The sequence below is a fragment of the Lepidochelys kempii genome, chromosome 7 (genome assembly GCF_965140285.1).
Source record: "Lepidochelys kempii isolate rLepKem1 chromosome 7, rLepKem1.hap1, whole genome shotgun sequence".
In the NCBI taxonomy this organism is placed as follows: Eukaryota; Metazoa; Chordata; order Testudines; family Cheloniidae; genus Lepidochelys; species Lepidochelys kempii.
In genome coordinates, this window is record NC_136386.1 from 62,287,432 (window position 1) to 62,309,081 (window position 21,650).

The 21,650-nt window shown below is 40.2% G+C and overlaps 1 protein-coding gene across 9 annotated transcripts in view; it reads left to right on the top strand.

Moving 5' to 3' along the window:
• The window catches only part of KAT6B (lysine acetyltransferase 6B), a 188,342-nt gene that overhangs the window by 129,180 nt on the left and 37,512 nt on the right, over nucleotides 1-21,650 (top strand). For 6 of the 9 annotated variants that reach the window (XM_073353167.2, XM_073353164.2, XM_073353168.2 and 3 more), the window contains 6 exons: nucleotides 1,761-2,692; nucleotides 3,671-3,792; nucleotides 4,916-5,031; nucleotides 6,963-7,104; nucleotides 11,762-11,923; nucleotides 16,504-16,597. In XM_073353167.2, the coding sequence (XP_073209268.2) occupies nucleotides 1,761-2,692; nucleotides 3,671-3,792; nucleotides 4,916-5,031; nucleotides 6,963-7,104; nucleotides 11,762-11,923; nucleotides 16,504-16,597 (1,568 nt within the window). The remainder of the gene's footprint in view (nucleotides 1-1,760; nucleotides 2,693-3,670; nucleotides 3,793-4,915; nucleotides 5,032-6,962; nucleotides 7,105-11,761; nucleotides 11,924-16,503; nucleotides 16,598-21,650) is intronic. The other 3 variants (XM_073353170.2, XM_073353171.2, XM_073353173.2) reach the window with 3 other exon arrangements.

Sequence of the window (21,650 nt, forward strand, 5' to 3'; positions counted from 1 at the left end):
AAATGGGATTATATCTTAATTTACAAGGCTGGGTAATAAGACTAGAGAAGAATAATTCCCTAGATGAAATCTACTGCAGAAATAATCCCACTTTAAAAGCAGTACGAGGGTATGGGAGGTAGTGAATCTAGCCATCTTTCATATGGTGCTGGACCTTAATGCGTATAAAGTTGCTGAAGCTGCTTAGCCCTTTTGATATAGTGTATGGAATCTTATCCCGTACTAGTGGAATAGCACTGCTTAAAAGGACCTCTGTATGGAACCCTGAACAGACAAGTTACTGCAGGAGATTAAATAACACCAGGTGCTTGTTAACTTCTGGGCACAGATGGTTATTGGCACATCTGGTACTGACAATATGTGTTGTAACTAGAAATATGAACTTCTGGCATCAACAGATTCAGAAGACTTTAGAGAAAAAGATAGTATTTTTAAACAAGATTGGGAATTTTAAGAGCTCTTCAGCTACCCAAATTCAATGATGTGTGAGAGAGAAGCAGCGGCCAGTTTTAAGGCTGGTGGGCTCTTGGAGTTCAGGTACCAGATGGTAGCCCCAGGCTGTTCCATCTCTAACTAAAAGTAATCTGTTGGAATTAATTGTTTCAGCTTCACAATTAAGAAGAGAAAAATCTGTGGAAGGAAACCTTCCTCTGCAAAATACACAAATGTTTTAAATAAATGTAAGGATGCATTTGTGGGAGAGGAAAAGGAGTGGAATAATTTGATGTAATTATGCAGCTTTGTTTGGGTTTGCAGTATAACACTTCCTGATGACATGTATTTCTTTACTATGAATAAGCTCAGCTGTTCAGTTTGTATTTACTTCAACAAAATACCATTCTTCAGTATTCCCTTCAGTGTTCTGTCGTCTCATTCAGTCATTAGCCATCAGCTAAATCAGCATTTTTTAATGTAAGCTTTGGTCTGGAGCATGTCCTCTGATCATTCTTAGTAAACTTTACCACTTCTCCTCAAGCTCTTCCACATCATGCCTAACCCAGTTATGACTTTTCTTTGATCATTATTTTATTTATGCTTTTGCTGTTTCCCTCTATCTATTTTTTGCTTTAACTGCACTTTTATTTTTTTAAATAGAGTGGTCGCTTTGTTAGCTGTATGGGTAGTGCCTTGCATAAACTACCTCATTCCGCCTTTAGAGCTTCATTTTTTTTAAAGGGATATTTTTATGGTCTTTTATAAAGAAAAAATACTAATTTCATCAGTGTAATCTAATAAAATCATACAAAAATACCAGTTTACTGAAGATTGGCTGTATTATTTCCCCATACTGATGGAACACCTCTGCTGTCTTTTAGTGAACATTCTGCTGAAATCAATACAATGTTTTGATATGCTATGTATACTTTGTAGCACAGGACATGTGCATCTCCTGGATGTATGTTACAGATTTCACAGCAATGAAGTGTTTGATGTGAACAAAAACAGTATGTTAATAGTTTTTCTCTCTGTCAGAAGAGAATATTTTTCCTTAAAAAATGTGTTGTATATACTGAAGACTTTTCTATCCCTCCTCCTTACTACTGGTACATGCTGTGAACTACCCAGTGAAATCTGATAGGTATCAGCGGCTCACTTTCATTCAGTGAATCATGTGTCAGTAGTGCATACGTATTTTTAAGGGTCACTGTTACACTCTTGACTTTTAAGTGCAATGGCATATATGTTTTATGTAGAACTGTTTTGTCAGCAGTTTTTGTAGTTTTTTTAATGCTGATTTTATTTTCCAAATTTTTGCATAGGTCTGTAACCAGTGATGAAGGATCCATGAATGCATTCACAGGAAGGGGGTCACCTGGTAGGGGTCAAAAGACTAAAGTCTGTACCACACCTTCATCTGGTCATGCTGCATCTGTGAAGGATTCAAGCAGCAGATTGCCTGTTACAGACCCCACTCGGCCTGGTGCCACCACCAAAATCACCACCACCTCCACCTACATATCTGCCTCTACACTTAAAGTTAACAAGAAAACCAAAGGGCTCATTGATGGCCTTACTAAGTTTTTTACACCATCACCCGATGGTCGCAGATCACGAGGTGAAATAATAGACTTTTCAAAGCACTATCGTCCAAGGAAAAAGGTCTCTCAGAAACAGTCATGCACTTCTCATGTGTTGGCTACAGGTACCACACAAAAGCTAAAACCTCCACCTTCTTCACTTCCACCCCCAACTCCCATCTCTGGTCAGAGCCCCAGTTCACAAAAATCCTGCACTTCCACCTCTTCTAACTCTCCCCAAAGTTCTTCCAGTCAGTCAAGTGCACCCTCCTTTAGCAGCCTTCCTAATAACAGTCAGCTAAAGGGACTCTTTGATGGACTTTCTCATATTTATACCACCCAGGGACAGTCTCGAAAAAAGGGACACCCGAGTTATGCACCACCCAAACGTATGCGTCGTAAACCAGAGTTATCTTCCACATCAAAATCTAATACCCATTTCTATGGAAAGAAAGAGATTAGAAGTAGGTTTATTTCTCATTCCTCCACCTCTGGATGGGGTGTGTCTAGAGGACGTGCTTTTAAAGCAATTGCTCACTTCAAGCGAACAACTTTCCTTAAAAAGCACAGGATTCTAGGCAGATTAAAGTATAAAGTGACCCCTCAGATGGGGACCCCCTCACCAGGGAAGGGGAGCTTGGCAGACGGAAGGATTAAACCTGATCAGGATGATGGTAAGCAAAGGTCAAAGCTCCAACCAAACCTGCGTCCCGTCCAAAACCAAAATTCTTATTTTGTCACATAGGTCTTAGCTATTTCTCTTATTCTTACTTCACTCTCATACAAAAGCAATGAAACTTTGACCTTTTACCTAATGCTGACTAAACCTCCAAAGTGTTTTTTCTGACTAATACTATACCACCGTTTTATTATTATTTTTGCATCTGTAGTGGCACTAGGAGCCCCAAATGCCTTCATAACGTTGCTTATGGCTTGTAGTACCGCATGAGTAGCCACTTTCATGCTACTTCCTTGTTCTTTCCCCTGCCCTTTCTCTGGCAGTAGTGCTGTCATTATGATTGTGTGCTGTCAGTGCTTATAATGATGGACATTTCAATTCTTCATTTCCCTCTGCTCCATTGCTTTTTCATGACCAATTCCATCCTGCTGCAGTCTCCACAACACTTGATCTGTACTGCTGTAAAATGTCCTTTTTCTGATTTTTTTTTTTATTTAAGTAAGAGGAAATATATTTATAGTGTCTGAATGTACATTTAGCATAGCACTGGTTTCCTAATTTTTTAAAAAGGTTTTTTGTTTAAACTAGCACTGAAGGGGACACAAGATTTTTATTTTTATAGAGAAATAGCGTTGGAGGCTTAGAATACATTATACATATACTAGTATCAACTTAACAATTTCAGGAGGTTTGTGTTCAGAATTCATTTAGTACAGTTCAACTAGCCTATAAAGGCCTATAAGAGACCGGCAAGAAAATACTGAAAATTGCCTCTGCAGCCGCAATTTTAAAAACTAGAGAGGGAGGAGGGGCATAGTTGCTATAACAGGTATAAAGGAGTCCAAATCTAAACTAGAATGGGAGTTTCTAAGAGCCATCACTGCCTGCAGTGCTATTTAGGAGTACAACTCAGGAACTGTAAGACGTGGTCTTCATGTCTGTGAATAAACCTTCTGCTGGTTTTAAATAACAGATACAGAAATCAAAATAAGCATCAAACAAGAAAATACAGATGTAATTCTGGTGGGGAGCAAGGAAATTGTTACAGAGGAGGATGTGGAAGTTTTTAAGCAGGCTCGGGAACTTTCTCTGGAGGTAAGACTAACTGAAAATCATTTCAGTAATGAACCATGTTGTGGTCAATTCAATTACCTCTATACATTAACACTGAATTATTTTTCTGATGTTCATTCAGCCTCATGGTATTTTTGATACACTCCTTTGACCAAGTGTATCATACTTGATGTATGTTTAGTGGAGATGTTCTGTATAAAATAGTATTCCCTTAGGTTGGAGTGCTGTCATCCCGGTGGAGTGAATCAGATGTGTGACACTTGTGGATTTTAGGTATCTACCTCCTATTGGCTAGACAAGGAATCAAAGACTAAAATCCTGATCCTTTCCCGCCGTCTATGCAGAAAGCAGGCACTATGAAAAGCCACCAGATAATGTCAGTGTCCTGTCACTCTTCTATAAGAAATGCAAAACTGGATTTTATGATCAGTATAGAACTTCACTGCTTTATGTTGCCCAGCTATTTTAATAGTCTATAAGATTATTATGGTCATTGAAATGTTTGAGCTGGATCTGCCTAAAGTAAGTAACCTTGCCCCCCTCTACCCCCTCAGTCCCCATTTAACCTCCTCTGTGGACCCTGGAGGTCATTGTCCTACCAAGTGGACTTCTGTCATCTCAGCTAAAGTTAACTTATTTTAACACCCTATGGGCACTGGAGGTTGCAAATTGAACCCTCGGTACCCACAGCGTCTGCTTGCAGGAGGGGTAAGTCCACTTCTGGGGTAGAGCAGGTGCTCCCAATGTCACCATCCTTCTTCATTTAGTTCTGGAAAGGACCCCTTAGAATTTGAACCAGGACTCCAGACAAGGTCTGCCAACTGCCTGTGAGATTTACTGAATCAGGAAACCTGTTTAGCTGGGCCCAACCTCTGCCTGTTTTGTGGGCAGCATCACCCAGTGCCAGGCCTTCCAGTGGAATGGAGCTTACAGCCAGCTTTTACTGCTGCACTCCAGTCCTGCCAGGCTTTCTGCAGCCTGGGTTCTAGCCCCATGTTTGGCAATTTCCAGAGACCTCTGACAATTAATCATGTCTGAGAAACTTGAAGGTTTTCTAATCTTAACCAAATGAAAATGAAGATGTGAATTGACCCTCCTCTAATTCCTTATAACTGGAACTTTTTGCTTTTGTTACACCTGACAGAAAATCGGATGTAAAAACAGCAGTGAAACAAATGGCCGGTACCCTTCAGTGATAGAATTCGGGAAGTATGAGATCCAGACCTGGTACTCTTCACCTTATCCGCAGGAATATGCGAGGTAGTAGAGTGGTCAAGATTACTGTTTGTTTTTATGTGATGATGAGGACGGGGGCTTCATCCTGTTCTTTTCTTTCACGGTATTTCAGCTGAGATTAAATTTGACCAACACATTGAGGCAGCACCCAAAACTATTACTTCTACAGCACTTCTTTTGCAGTCTTATTAATTTTGTATGAGTTCCTAGTTGTCCCTTTATTACAAACATGCTGTAAATCCTGCCTCTCCCCTCCCCGCTCTCCCCACTCCAAGCTGGTATTTCCCTCTTCCACTGAGAATGAGGTGTATATTGTGAACAGAATATACTGGATTTAGACCAATTTCATTTTATTAACTACAGGACTGTCCAGTGGCAACAGCCTACTTCACTTGTTTGTAAACTTTTCCTCAGTTCTACCACACTGGGGACTGAACAGCCAGGTACAGGGAGCAACAGGGAGGCTGAGGTGATAGCGGGTAGTACATTAGTGTGAACCAACAGTGTGATATAGCATCTAAAATGGGTATTGTGATTCTTGACTTGCAAAAGGCATTACATTATGGAATGGAGAATCGATAATTCCTCTTTATGGTGATGGAGGCAGTTCTCCCTAGAATAGGTGCAGTTTTAGGCACCAAATTACCAAAAAGATGCAGATATAGAGGGAAAAAAAACATAAATGATTAAAAGTCTTCAGGGAAGATTTTCCAGGAAAGATTAAAAACTAAATATGTCTATAGGTTGGCAAAATGATGATGGAGATGTGGACATAAGTGTCTACAAATACTTGAAGTAAGTAAACCATTATAACCACCTGTATACGGTCCTAGGACGTGATAGTTGCTTTTAGAGCACCTATAAATTGGCCTCTGCTCCAAAGATGATATAATATAATTAGTTTATGCAACAGTGTCCTGCTGTTTCTGTAGTTTTAAAATGTGGATAAACCTAGTGCTAGAAAAATTACTGCAGGGAATAGTTTTGTTCTGGCAGTATGAGTGCTTGCCCCCGGCCCCTCCCCCGCTTTTCCCCCGCAGCCTCAGCGCACCATGCTTCCAGAGTAGTATATTAAACTGCTCTGCATAGGAATGTGCTACTGGTAGCAGTTACGGAGAGCAATTTACTACACTACACCGGCGCAACGCTCTGGGCGGCTGGGCACCGGTGCTCTGTGCTGCGCAGTAAGGGTGCAGGGAGCGGGGGGGTTAGCTAGAGGGCAGGGGAGTTCGGGGTTGTGGTCAGGGGGTAGGGGTGGGGATGGGGTCAGGGCGGTCAGAGGGCGGGGAATGGGGGGAGTTGAACGGGGGTAGGGGTCCCAGGGTGGGAGTAGTCAGGAAGGGGGGGGGTTGGATGGGGCAGTGCGGGAGCAGTCAGGGCAGGGATTCCAGGGGTGATCAGGGGACAAGGTGGGGGTGGCTGGGGCAGGGGTCCTGGGGGGGGGCTGTTAGGGAACTGGGGGGTTGGATGGGGCAGGAGTCCCCGGGGGGGGCAGATAGGGGGCGAGAAGAAACGGTGGGGGGGCGGCAGATAGGGGGCGGGGACACAGCCTGGGACAGCCTCCCCTAACCAGCCCTCCATACAATTTCGGAAACCTGAAGTGGCCCTCAGGCCAAAAAGTTTGCCCGCCCCTGGTCCAAGCCATGGATCAGCCAAGATGAGGCATTCTTCACTTCTGACTCAGCTGACTCAACTCTACTATGTAAGAAAGCCTCCCATCTCATTTAGGAGAAAACCACTTACATGAGTCTCTAATGTGCATTACTTTCAAATAACGCATGCATGTTTTAATCTTCCCCCCGTGATGCATATTTGGCACACACAGAAATACAGTTTAATTCAAGTCTGTTTAGATATTTTTAAGATGGGTGGATAGGGAGAACATGTGCTTTTTGGTCACAGAGTTTAGAACTGTAACAGCACTCAAACTCTTCATGATTTTTATATTTCAACAGACTATCAAAGCTTTACCTGTGTGAATTCTGTCTTAAATATATGAAAAGTAAAAACATTTTGCTAAGACACTCAAAGAAATGTGGTTGGTTTCACCCTCCAGCCAATGAAATCTACAGAAGAAATGATCTTTCAGTATTTGAGGTAGGTGTATTAAAATCCAGATTGTTTAAAAAAGAAAAACTTACATGTATCAGTTGATTATGTACCAGTTGAAGGCCAAAAGTAGAAAAAGATAAAAATGTATTAGAGTAGAACCTCAGAGTTACAAACACCAGAGTTACAAACTGACCGGTTAACCAGACACCTCATTTGGAACCAGAAGTACACAATCAGGCAGCAGCAGAGACCCCCTTTCCCCCACCCCTAAAAAAAAGAGAAATACAGTAGAGTGTTAAATGTAAAATACTTTAAAAAAAAAAAAAAAAAAAGAGGGGGGAAGCAACATTTTTTCTTCTGCATAGTAAAGTTTCAAAGCTGTATTAAGTCAATGTTCAGCTGCAAACTTTTGAAAGAACAACCATAACTTTGAACTTTTGTTCAAAGTTACAAACGTTTCAGAGTTACGAACAACCTCCATTCCCGAAGTGTTCATAACTCTGAAGTTCTACTGTAAATATTTTCCCACTAATATTCATATTGTACTCAAAAAATTAAGTCTCCTCTTTCACTTTTCCCCGCCTTTTATATCCTGTGTACTCATAAGTTATGTAGAATTTAAGAGCTTTGTAGCCTTCTGGTGCAGCAGGCTTTTAGATGTATATTGAAACTATATCTTCCAACTACATGTTCTTTCACTTCTAGTCAGATGATAAGGGCACCCTTCTTTTCCCCTTTCTACCCATTACATAAGAACAGTCATACTGGATCAGATCAATGGTCCATCTAGCCCAGCATCCTGTCTCTTGACAGTGGCCAGTGCCAGATGCTTTGGGGGAATGAACAAATAGGACAATTTAGAGTGATTCATCCCTGGTCGTCCAGTCCCAACTTGTGACAGTCAGAGGTTTAGGGACACCCAGAGGATGGGATTGTGCCCCGACCATCTTGGCTATTAGCCACTGATGAACCTATTCTCCATGAATTTATCTAATTCTTTTTTGGACCCAGTTATGCCTTTGGCCTTCACAACATCCCATGTCAACGAGTTCCAGAGGTTGACTGTGTGTTGTTTGAAGAAATACTTCCTTATGTTAGTTTTAAACCTTGTGCCTATTAATTTCTTTGGGTGTCCGCTAGTTCTTGTGTTATGTGAAGAGGTAAATAACACTTCACTGTTCACTTTCTCCACACCATTCATGGTTCATGATTTTATAGACCTTTTATAGACATTCAGTTGTGACACAGTGATTATTTGGAGAAGGAAGAGAACAATGAGCAAGACTATTGGCTGTATAGGAAATGCAAAGGTAACATTTTCCTCACTTAAGTTTTCTGCATAGTTGATTTAGGACTCCAGGAGCACTAAATTTTGAAACTGAAGGTATTCCCCCTACAGAAAGCCTGAGAAATATCTCCTGAGGCATTCTGCTGGGGTGTGTTGGGTCCCAGGCTGAACCTGTTAGCTATCGGTATTACTTCCACAGCCTGATACAAGTCTGGTCAAGGTAAACTGCCTTTAATTTAGTTAGTTCAGAAATTACACCAAAGAGAATATAATTCTTCGGGACATTTTGGAGCTAATCTCTTAAAGACTTTTGACCACATTGCTCTGTTGTGAAAAGACCCTTGAGCTTAACTAATGAGTATTCTGTCTCATGGCTTCAAGTGTCATTGCTGCACCCAATTACCCTAACCTACTTATTCATATTTCTTAAGCACCAGTACCAGTACTACTAGCAGAAAAGACTTCCAGGTTCTTAGGACCATCTTAATTCTCTCAGAAGAATGGCACAAGTATTTCTGAGTAGCAATACTGAAAAGAAATTCTGAATTTTAAAAAACGCTTAAAATCAAAGTAGTGTGGATGTCACGGATGCCACTACCTAGCACTTTCATATTGTGTAAATATATTTGTTACCCCTGCAGGTATGCTTGTCTACTCCGTGTCTTGAAATATTGATGTGTAATCTGGTGGAGTCCCCATGCAACTGAACCAAACCTTAACACTTGTTCTAGTCAGTCACAGATTTCTTGTTCTTAACTAAAATAAAATTCTGAATTAAAACTGCACCAACCCCAGCCAATGGTGACCTGTGGGGAGGTGGGGGGAAAGTAACTCTCAAGGCCGGCAGCTGGGGAGATGAAGCGGCAAGGCCAGAACTGGAAGGGAAGAGGTGGGGCCAGAGCCGCTCCTCTTCTGGCCACGCTGCCTAGTGCAGCATGCAGTTGCTGCGCTCTCCCAGGCAGCCTCCAGCCATGCTGCCCACAGTCCAGGCCAGCAGCATGGCTGGAGGCTGCTTGGGAGAATGCATTAGTGGCTCCATACATGCTGGGGGACTGGAGCAGAGCGGAGGGTCCCTGGCTGGGGGTGGGGATGGGTCACGGGAGCGGGACGGGGAGGAGTCATGTGGGGAGGTCATGTGCCCTCCTTTAGCTGGTGCCCCCTTTGTGTCCCTCCTACTAGTCGCTCATTTCCCCCAGCCTAAGTGTTTTCTCCCAGATATTTCTGCTCCTATGGTTTTCCCATGTCATGGGTGAGCCACACCCTAGTTCTCTCATCCAGAGAGTTACTCCCACCTCCCTTAAACTTTCCCAGTGTATAAAAAGCCACACTTTTCCCAGTGAGTCACCAGTGAACATGATTAACGTGTTCCTCTCTAGTGGGTTCTTCTAACACCTGCTAACACGGAGTAGGGCAACAGGAGAATCTGCCACTATGTTAGTGTTATTCTGTGAGCTGCCATCAAAACTTATTTAGTCCTTCATTTTTCTTTTTTTGAAGCATTCTTAAGGTCTCTCAAAAAGAGCCCTGGAAGAGAGAATATTTTGTGGAAGGAAAATCTGGACTCATCAGATGGCCCTTTTTTCCTTCTGTACTTGAGACACTTGGAAAGGATTACTGAGACTCTTGAAGACTAACTTTTCCAGTTTGCTTGAAGTGTTGGCTAGAGCCGTTACTTCTAATTTTGATAGTTGCAGAAACTCAATGAGTTGATAGAAATTCTGCAGACTTCGAACAAGATACAGTGACTGAACACATTCATTCCCTGCGTGACAGGACAGAGAAGGGGATGGGCTCTTATTCTCCTTCTGTTTCTCCAGGGAGCAGAAAATGCCCCAGGGCATCTTATGTTTATGTATGCCTTCCCTCCATTGCAAAACTTTGACAGATCTAAGAGGAGACTTATTGTCATAATTTATTACTTCATTCTAGTCTAGCAAACATTGGTGTCTGAGATTGTAGTCCATTTTCCCCCACTGAAATGCTGAACAAGCTGGTCTTATCAGAAAGTTACGGAATGCCTTTCCATCTTCACATGAATGCTCTTTCACAAAATAGCGTATAGAATGTTTTAAAGGATTGGCTGTTTCTAGGATTTTTTTTTTAATATCAAGGAAATCTTCCATTGAAACAACATAACAATTGGACACTTCCTCTTTTAGGAGAGTTGAGAAGCAAACTCCAATATTCATTGCCAACATTTTTAGAGGAACTGCAATTTCTTTAGTTAACCATTACAAGTTTTTTAAAATCTAATTAAGGCCAACTTTATCATTTGTTTTTTTCACTTGCTTGCACGTGTGTAAAAAAAACAAAAAAATCCCCAGTTTCGTACAAGGGAGTCAGTTGCATGAGTGTGCTTAAAATACTTCTGAAATTATTAGGTACTATATGTGAGATTATACATAAGTATTTTATCAGTAATTCTTAACTCGTAAGTAATATTTTTTATCTTAAGATAACTTACAGATATTGTCTGATCCACCCCCAGATACCCACATACCCATATGAGGTTAGTGCTTACCCACTTTAGAGCAGGTAAAGCAGAGACTTATCCAACCTACACCAGAAACTGACTCTGGCAATGGATTATAATACAGGAATTTCTTCCTGGTGCTGTGCATAGACCAGAAGGCTCTCTGTGTAAATAAAATACAGATGGTCCTATCATCAAAGAACTCTAGTTGCAAGTAATCATGTCCCTGAAGAAGAATCTTGGGGAAAGACTCTGCTGCTTACATTGATTTTGCTCTTCATTTCAGGGAGAAACTGATTGTGATCAAAGAAATTTGCACTTGTGCCTAGCCTGTCTGCAACCATCAGTATCACAGCTTGATACTTTATACTTATAACAGACATAGACTAATTATGGTACTTAGCTTGAAAATTTACTTCTCTTGCTCAGTAGCATCTTCACTCCAGCGTAGAATTTTTATCTTCTCTAATTATATCTAAAATACTGCAGTGTATAATACCAAACGGACATCCCATTTGCTGGCCCTACTCAGGGAGTCGGAATAAAGCAGTTCAATCTGTACTACTTTTGGACGGCAGCCCCTTCAATAATGATCTAGAGCTTAAGATAGCTTTAATAATGTTTGCATTATCTGCTATTCATATCTGTAGGATTATAGGGCAATAAGTGAAAGGGATGTAACCAAGTCTAACTGGACCAATTATCAGATCAATTTACCTTGATTGTTTGATAAATCCAGATCTTCTGAAGATTCTTGCTATGCAAACAATTAGCACTAATAGAGAATTTCTATTCTGAAATTAACGTTTTTTTCCTTTCAGGTTTTCTTAACGGATACTGTAAGTACAAGATACCATTTTATGCTAAAATGGTGGTGTTGTAAGAAATAATGGTTGTGTGGGGAAAAAAATGTATCTGTGTGATTTTTTTTTTTCTTTTAGGTTGATGGAAACGTGAGCAAAATTTATTGCCAAAATCTTTGCTTGTTAGCCAAGCTTTTTCTGGACCACAAAACATTGTATTATGATGTTGAGCCATTCCTTTTCTATGTTCTTACAAAAAATGATGAAAAAGGCTGTCACTTAGTTGGATATTTCTCTAAGGTAAAGCAATATCTCTATATGCTTTTTAATATTAACAATTCATAATTTTTCCACTGTTAAAAATTATGCTTCTTATTCAAGTATTTTTGCATATGTAATTTCAATAGATAATGAAGACAATTTTTTAAAATTTGAAATCCCACCTGCAAGTCTCATAAAATTGTTCACTGTCTGATAACCAATAACAATATCTTTATCCATCCCAAAAAGACTTACATTAACTGAGAAAAGTTCTACGTGTATTCAGTAGAGCTGTCAATTAATTGCAGTTAACTCATGCTGTTAACTCAAAAAAATTAATCACGATTAAAAAAATTAATCGCAGTTTTAATCACACTGTTAAACAATAGAATACCAATTGAAATTTATTCAATATTTTTGGATGTTTTCTACATTTTTAAATATATTGATTTCAATTACAACGCAGTATACAAAGTTGACAGTGCTCACTTTATATTATTTTTTATTACAAATATTTGCACTGTAAAAATGGCAAACAATAGAAATAGTATTTTTCAGTTCACTTCATGCAAGTACTGTTGTGCAATCTCTTTATCGTGTAAGTGCAAGTTAGAAATGTAGATTTTTTGTTGCATAACTGTACTCAAAAACAAAATAATGTAAAATTTTAGAGCTTACAAGTCCACTCAGTCCTACTTCTTGTTCAGCCAATTGCTAAGACAAAAAAGTTTGTTTACATTTATGAGAGATAATGCTGGCAGCTTCTTATTTACAATGTCACCTGAAAGTGAGAACAGGCGTTCGCATGGCAGTTTTGTAGCTGGGATTGCAAGGTATTTACGTGCCAGTTATGTTAAACATTTGTATGCCTCTTCGTGCTTCAGCCACCATTCCAGAGGACATACTTCTATGCTGATGATGCTCGTTTAAAAAAAAAAAAAGCATTCATTAAATTTGTGACTGAACTTCTTGGGGGAGAATTGTATGTCTCCTGCTCTGTTTTACCCGCATTTCATGTTATAGCAGTCTCAGATCATGACCCAGCACATGTTGTTCATTTAAGAACACTTTCACTGCAGATTTGACAAAACACAAAGAAGGTACCAACGTGAAATTTCTAAAGCTAGTTACATCACTCAACCCAAGGTTTAAGAATCTGAAGTGCCTTCCAAAATCTGAGACGGACGAGGTATAGAGCATGCTTTCAGAAGCCTTAAAAGAGCAACACTCCAATGTGGAAACTGCAGAACCTGAACCACCAAAAAAGAAAATCAACCTTTCTGCTGGTGGCATTTGACTCAGATGATGAAAATGAATATGTGTTGGTCCGTACTGCTTTGGATGGTTATCAAGCCCAACCCGTTATCAGCATGGATATATCTCCTCTGGAATGGTGGTTGAAGTATGAAGGGACATCGAATTTTTAGTGCATCTGGCACATAAATATCTTGCAACACTGGCTATAACAGTGCCATGCGAACGCCTGTTCTCACTTTCAGGTGATATTGTAAACAAGAAGCGGGCAGCATTATCTCCTGCAAATGTAAAGAAACTTGTTTGTCTGAGCAATTAGCTGAACAAGAAGTAGGGCTGAGTGGACTTCTAGGCTCTAAAGTTTTACATTGTTTTGTTTTTGAATGCAGTTTTTTCGTACATAATTCTACATTTGTAAGTTCAACTTTCATGATAAAGAGATTGCACTACAGTAACTGTATTAGGTGAATTGAAAAATACTGTTTCTTTTTTACAGTGCAAATATTTGTAATCAAAAATAAATATAAAGTGAGCACTGTACACTTTGTATTGTGTTGTAATTGAAATCAGTATATCTGAAAATGTAGAAAATATCCAAAACTATTTAAATAAATGGTATTCTTTTATTATTTAACAGTGCAATTAATTGCGATTCATTTTTTTAATCACTTGACAGCCTTAGTATTCAGTTAAATCTGTTTTTACTGTTTATCTGGTGATTTATAATTGTTCAATTTGACATGAAATCTTTTTCTATATAATTCACTTAGTTACAGATTCTGCATAGATATACTATGCCTGACTTTCAGCAGTTTTATTTGTACAAAATGGGTTATTTGTATTGTATTTACAGATGTATTTTGGTAAAACTTACTATTTACACGTGTAACAAATGACCATTTCTGTTAATCTTTGGTCACTTGTGTGCATAAATACCTGAATTTTTTTTTGCAGTTTTTAATTGCACATTAAACTTTTGAAAATCAAGCCCTAAGTTACTAATTTTCATAGTCAATGCCTTTGGCTCGTGGTGATCCTTTGAATTTTAAAACAACAATCCCAATTATTGCTAAGAGGGAATTTCTCTTTATTGCCTTGACAGAGGCTATAGTAAAATTAATTGCAAGGTAAAAGTAGAATTTCCTGGAATAGAAGAGCCAATATTTGTTTCTGTCAACTTTCAAATAAGAGGTTTAGTGTATCAGTGGCTTCCAAACTAACATGTCATACAATCATTTTTATCTTTGGAAATTGGGTGATTTTTCTCATTTTCCTTTAGCTTTCTCTTAATAACAAAAAATGATCTGAAAGAATTTTTTTTTAAAAGAGATCTGTTGAAAGTGATAAAGTTGGAGTAGCAGCATAGTCTACCGAGGTGTTTTTGGACTGATACGTTTGTCTTCAAAAATAAGGCTTGAAGAGAATCTAAGGCATGGTGTGCACCTAAAACATAGGTCGACCTAGCTACATTGCTCAGGGCAAAATTGAAAAATGTCATGTCCTGTGCAATGCAGTTAAGCCGACCTAAGCCCCACTGTAGACACCACTAGCTTGACAGAAGTCTTTAATTTAGTTAGCACGTCTCAAGGGGGATGGATTTACGACAGCAATGGAAGAATCCCAGTCTAGCATTTTTAGTGTAGACGTTCCCTAAGTAACCGTGAGATTGACAGACATAATTTGCACTGCCTCAGACCCTAGAATTTCATATGTCTTTGATCTATTTCCTTGTAGGCCTATTCATCAATCATAGTTTAGATGATTCTAAGTATGTGGATTACAGATAAAATAGTACTGCCACTTCTCAGATTGGCACATACCTTCTAGTACATTCATTATCTGAGGCATTATTCTAAACTTTATTAGGTATAAGGACCTGCTGGAGATGCAAAAACATTCAAAATGAAGACTGGAATTTGTTCCTCTCCCTCCCCCCACCCCCAAAAAATTGTTTTGGCCCTCTTCTTCTCAACAGCTCACCCAGTCTCTTATCTTTGTCATGTCCCTGGCACCAGTTCAGGAAAGCACTGAAACATGTACTTGAATCCCACTGACTTCAATAGGACTTAGCACATGCTGGAGTGCTCTCCTGAACTGGGGCCCTTTCTTTTCAGTCTTCTGTACCTAGTATTCTTTTGTGGACAAAAATTCCCCTGAATCCTTTGCAATGGGCACAGTAATATTTCAAAGTACATATTATGGCAGTCAGTTCAAGGGGTTTTGGACCACACTAGAGACTAAGCAGTACTGTCAGTATAAATCTGCACAGGAGCTGGGATACTTTTATGAAATGTGGCAAAGAGGCAATCAAATTTCGTAAGTGAAGGAGTATGATTTGAAACTGGCCTATTGCTACTTGTGACAGTGACAATTCCCATACTATTCTGGCATCTCCTTACATGTGTTACCCTGAGTAGCTTCCTATCAAGTCTATGCTTGCTGCAGCTTTCTGTTGAATATGTCACCCTGGATTTCAGTGGTCTGATTTAGGTCTTTGATGCTGTTAGCTTTATTTTTAAAAGTTACTTATTTTTAATTGCAGTACTCCTAAATACAGGAAGAGGCCTGTCTCAGGACTGTTCTTTTGTGGATTTTGGCATTTTTGGATACTCCTGCAAAAACATTACTGCCCCTACATTGCATCCAAATTTTAAAAAACAAAAATCCTTCAGACTATATTACAAGGGCTGCTTCCTAGTTCAGTTTCTGTGCCTGCTTTCCCCTTTGTCTTGGGCAGTCAGTGTAATCTTTGCTTCTATTATGTTCTTAGTCATGTGATTTTTGTCTTGCCTGAAATGCTGAGATCTGATGGCCCAAGCATTTTTCTTTCACTTTGTAATCAGAGGAGAATGCATTTGTCTGTGAAAAAACTGTATCACTTGAGTTACACTGTCGTACCAGCATTAAAAGTATTTGCTAAAAGGTAGAAGATGAAATGTAGGTGAAAGGCAGTAAGTTATTTAACATGGCAATTGCTGCAAACCTAACTTGCTCTCTTTGGTGAGTGTGTGTATATTATTTCCCCTTGTATATATCTGACAGAATAATCAGTATCACATGAAAAGACTTCCCCCCCCCCCATTTTGCACTTAACCGTCATATATGGTTTATGCAAGTCCTTGGGATTTTGTTTAATTTCTATAGTGCTGACTAGTTAAATAGAAAAAAGAAATTATTTAGAGGGTGTATTTGATTGATACTTTCCCCCTTATAATTAATGAATACCTTAGACTTATTCTGCTTTGGTATTGACCAGATACGTCTTTTCACCTTTCTGGAATATTTTACAAGGACAGTGGCAGGTGCAGGGAATTGGCCACTTCAGCAGTGCTTTGACATACTTGATCTGTTTCTCCTTCCCTCAGGAAAAGCTTTGCCAGCAGAAGTACAATGTCTCCTGCATAATGATCATGCCCCAATATCAAAGGCAAGGATTTGGAAGGTTTCTCATTGATTTCAGTAAGTGAAGTGCTTTATTTACATTCATGAGCCACAGAGCTGATGGTTGTTATGGGAAACAGTAACATATAAAACTTTATTTAACCTGCTTTGTTGTTTTTATCAATAGATAATGGGATTTCTATTTATATTTATATAGGGCAGAAAAGCTCCCTGAAGTGAAAAACTTACTGCTGCTCTGTTATTGTACTCCAGGAAATTGAGAATAGATCTCTCTGCAGTAATATTAGCTCACAAAGCTATTACACTGAATGAATGTCTAAATTACATTCCATTTTGCACTGCTCATTAGTACAAAAAGAGGCAATTATTTGTGATTAAAGCTAAAGAAGGTGTTAGTCCAAGGCATTCTCCACTTTCTACATTTTTTTTAACTTGTAACATATTTTTAGCAGAACAATTCTTATGAAAAGAACATAATTCAATTTTTCTTTTTAAAAAAAAAGTGGGGGAGAGGGAAAGAGGAATTTCATTACCTAGCTTCTCCAGTGAAAACTCTGCTCTTCGTAGCAAATATATAAACTGGCATTCATGGTTGTATCCTTGTTTGCTGCTTTATTATGCAAATCTGTACATCTGTCCTGTTTGAAAAGCCTAAGGATAATTTGTTTAAACGTACCCATGTATCACCAAAAAACCCTCAATTTGAAATTACAATAAAATTCAAAACAAAATTCTGTAGGTAAATGTTTCAGTTAAATGCCTTCTGTGCTTTTGAACCTGACTTTGTAATGTCATTTAGAGAGAGGATAGAGAAGTCAGGTTAGCATATGTGGGGAAATGGGAAATTGAGATTTCACTATGATTTTAAAGCATTGTAAGAGTACACGGCTCCATAGGCAGCTAAGATAATAGGTAGAGCCCCTTGGTGTAGCATCAAATTTGGAGAGGTAGGTTGGGCCAAACCTGGGTGGCAGTGCAACCCCGTGTGCCGCAATGCCCAGAGCGGGGAGCTGGGCCCAGCCTTGAAGGAGAAGAGCTGCCGCTGCAGTGTGAGTGCAGGGCTGACTCATTCTACAGCACCCTCCTCCTTCCCCCAGAGCCTCCCACCCCAAGGGCAGGACCCAACCCTGTCTTACAATGGGCTTCCCATGAGAAAACAAACTTCCCAAAAAATAAAATGAAGAATTTATAAATAAAAAAATGTACAGGGTTCTAGTAATATGGTTCCTGCCTCAAAGGGGCATGCAAGTGGATTAACATGCAAATAAAACACATTTATGGTATAACAGCAGGACTAAGACAATAGCTTATGACTATAGAGTTTTGATACTCTCGGTCTTGCAACATTCTACGCAGCATGACCACACTGCCTTTAAAGAACATTAGGATTAATAAAAATACTGTGTCTATAGTGCCTTTCATCCAATAGCTTTACAAACAATTAAGCTTCACAACACCCCAGTGAGATAGATATGGATCACTTCATCCACCATTGAAAGGCAGCCACCAGTGGAGTGGAACACAACAGCTGTCTAACTGTGCGGTTAGATTACACAACATTTTAGGGCAGGAAGTGAAGAATACCATATACTGTTAGAACAGCAGGGGGAATTTAGGAGGATAGTTACTTGAGTTTGAAATTGGCTCAGGCATGAGGATTAACACCTCTACTCTGATGAAAAGGGATGCTGAACTCTTAATGAACACAAGTGGTCAGAACCTCAGTTTTGTGCCTTATCTGAAAGACAGCACGTTCAGTAAAACACCCACACCCTCGAATAACACCTAGATTTTTGATTTAGTACTGATACAAAGGGCAGAGTGACCCCTACTGAATTGCCAACACCACTTTAAAACTTAGATGTTCCTTGGCACTCTGTTAGGTGAGCTTTGACATGGCCCAGCCGTGCTTAGCTTGGTGAGATCCAGCTGGATCACAGCACAAGGGAGTATTTTCTCATTTAATTCAGTCCAGGAGGGAGTGACAGGCACAAGAACTCAATGCACTATGCTTCTTACTGGATCTGTCTTCCACCCGCCTCCTCCCCCATCCCTTTTACTTTCCTGCATTTGTTAATCTGAAGGTACCAGTGGGGCTTTGGAGGTAGCCCTGCTTAAGTTTGTGTTCAAATTCTCTTTTTGTAAAGAGCCTGCAGTACATCAGAGCCCTGGAATTTTTCTCATTCTCAGAGATGATTTAGGTATGACTTTACTATGGAAATAGCCCAGGCTCTGACCCTGGTCTTGCCCTTATCCCTCATCTTCCGCCGTCCACACAAACAACCCTCTCACCTGAGTTAGGTGGTAGCTTCTACCCAGGTGAACAAGCACAGCTGGGCATCTGAGTTAGAATTCAGGTTCCACTTTCACTCAGGTTGGTAACTGCCACCCACTCTCCAGTGAGATTGCAGGCTAAATCGCTCTAGTGCTGGTAGCCCTCTAATGCCTTCCCACAATTGTCATCTCCCTCCATTTTCAGTTTTGCTTACTTGCCACATATTCTAGGAATAAGGGTTTTAATGATCATATACTCAGAGGAGAAACATACAACTAGCCAGAGTGGAGTGGCCCAATTAACATTCTGCTGAGTAGGGTAAAATTAACCCTCACCTTCCTGGTATATCAACACAAAACGACAGTCAAATACGCTCAGATAAATTGGTTAGTCTCTAAGGTGCCACAAGTCCTCCTGTTCTTTTTGCGGATACAGACTAACACGGCTGCTACTCTGAAACCAGTCAAAGTATAGAATACTAAAAGAAGCACTTACCTGAAACATCGGTCTGCAGAATGTTTCATTCTAATGTGCTTTTTGCAAAGTGGTTATAAGTTTGACATAGTGATTAATACTAAAATGTCTTAATTTACCACATTCTCACATCGTAGCATTTCCCTCTCCTTGAAACAGGAAATAATTGTTGTATCTCAGATTCTGTGAAGTGATAATTGATAATATCTGTTGACTTCATAAAGACAACCAGCAGAGTTTTTAGCCTAAAATAATCAAAATCGAGCTCACTGAATCATGCTGTTGAGAAACAGCTGCACCGCTTTGTAGTTTAGAGATATATCAGATACTTATCTCAAAACAATGAGCAGATTATTGCTTACAAACAGCAGAAATGCCTCTTTTTCATGGCTCATGATTATCATTTTATAAAAATTAACATTGCACATATAACTTTCTGTCTGTTTATATTTGCCCAGGCTTCTGTTGAGGTGACCCTTTTTTTTGTTAAACTTTCTAAGGAGAAAGTCAGTCACTGGACTACTTTCATTTTAGTAGCACTTTGCTATAATTTGGTTGATTGCATCCTATTAGTTTTTTTTAAATACATGATAATCATGTATAGTTTGAATTGTGTAGCATCTGATGTCTGGGAGACCTTTTTACTTAGGCTGTGTCTACACTGCCCCGCACTCCGGCTACGGGGGTGTGAATAGCAGGGCGCTCCAAGGTGATGTGCTGTAACTCCCCCATGTAGATGCTAGAGGTGCGAAGTAAAAGGTTCCTAGTTCCCAGTGATGTAGTCCTGTTTGAAGAGGACTTTATTAGCATGAAGTAGGAACCTTTTGATTTGCACCCACAGCTCCCACCCAGGGGAGTTAGAGCATATTGCTTTGGTGCACACTGCTAGTCACACTTCTTTTGTCCAAACTGCTGGGTGGTATAGACATTAGATTTCATGGAATAAGTTTGTCTTTAGAGAAAGATCAGGTTGATTTTTGGCATGTGATGCCCAAGGGAAAATCTCTTAGGTTTTTACTATAAAAATAAATAACAAAAAATTATATAAAGGATCCAATTTATCTTTTTTCTGTCTGTCCCTTTCTTCTCAACATCTGTTAACGTACAGCTGTCTATGTGTAAGTAACCTATTTGTACCACTATTCCATGTTGCATTTTTCTGTTAGATTACCTGGAATGAACTGCTTTTGGAGTGAGGGAGAGGAGCTGAAATGACTATTGTTTCTAAACCTGATTATAACTATTAGTATAATACACCTCTACCCTGATATAACGCGACCCAATATAACACAGGTTCGCATATAACGCGGTAAAGCAGCCCCTCCCCTGCCCCCCCCAGGGTCTGGGAGGCAGGAGCTGTGGGGGGCACTTTTGGGGGCCCTGCAGGCCCAGAGTGGCCCGGGGGATTAGCGGGGAGCCGGGAGCAGCCTGCTCTGCTTTCCTCGCCCTGGCCCTAGCCGTGTCGCTCGGGGGAGGGGGCTTGGGGGAAGGGGTCTTTTCCCCAACCTCCCCGCACTCACCAGCGGCGGGAAGCGGAGCACCGCGGCTGGGAGCTGGCGGAGTGGAGCAGGCTGGGGCCACGTTTCTCCGCTTCCCGCCGCTGCTGGTGAGTGCCTGTCGGGGGGCAGAGGTGTGGATAGGGGTCGGGGCAGTCAAGGGACAGGGAGCAGGGGGTTTGGGTGGGATCCTGGGGGTGATTAGGGACAGGGGGTCTCTGGAGGGGGCGGTCAGGGGACAAGGAGCAGGGGGGCCAAAGCAAGTTCGATATAACGCAATTTCACATATAATGCGGTAAGATTTTTTGGCTCCTGCAGACCACATTATATCAGGGTAGAGGTGTACTATGTTCAAACTTCTTGGTTCCCACAGACAAAATGAATACAGTATTGTGAATTCTCTTGAGTGAAAAAGTATGTTTTGAGGAAGAGCAGACCAAATTATGAAGGAGGAAGAAGTTTGTGTATTAAGACATTTCAATGGCAGGGATGAAAATTGATTATGCCTTCAGCCAACATCTCTTTTCACATGTGTTACTGTATGTGACAATTAAGTTCAATGGAAGTGTTCTATAACACGACATTATGCACCTTGTCCATTCTGGTTTTTGAAAGCCTGGTAAGATGTATGTTTTATGACAGGGTCGGGCCAGTGGCTACAGGAGAGTGATATAATGCAGATATATTAGCCCCAGATTAAGTAGGTCCCTTTTCCCTGGGTAAGGTAAAACGGAAGGTTCCAGAACAATCAGGAACTTTCTGGAAACAATTAAGGCAGACAGGCTGATTAGAACACCTGCAGCCAATCAAGAAGCTGCTAGAATCAATGAAGGCAGGCTAATCAGGGCACCTGGGTTTAAAAATG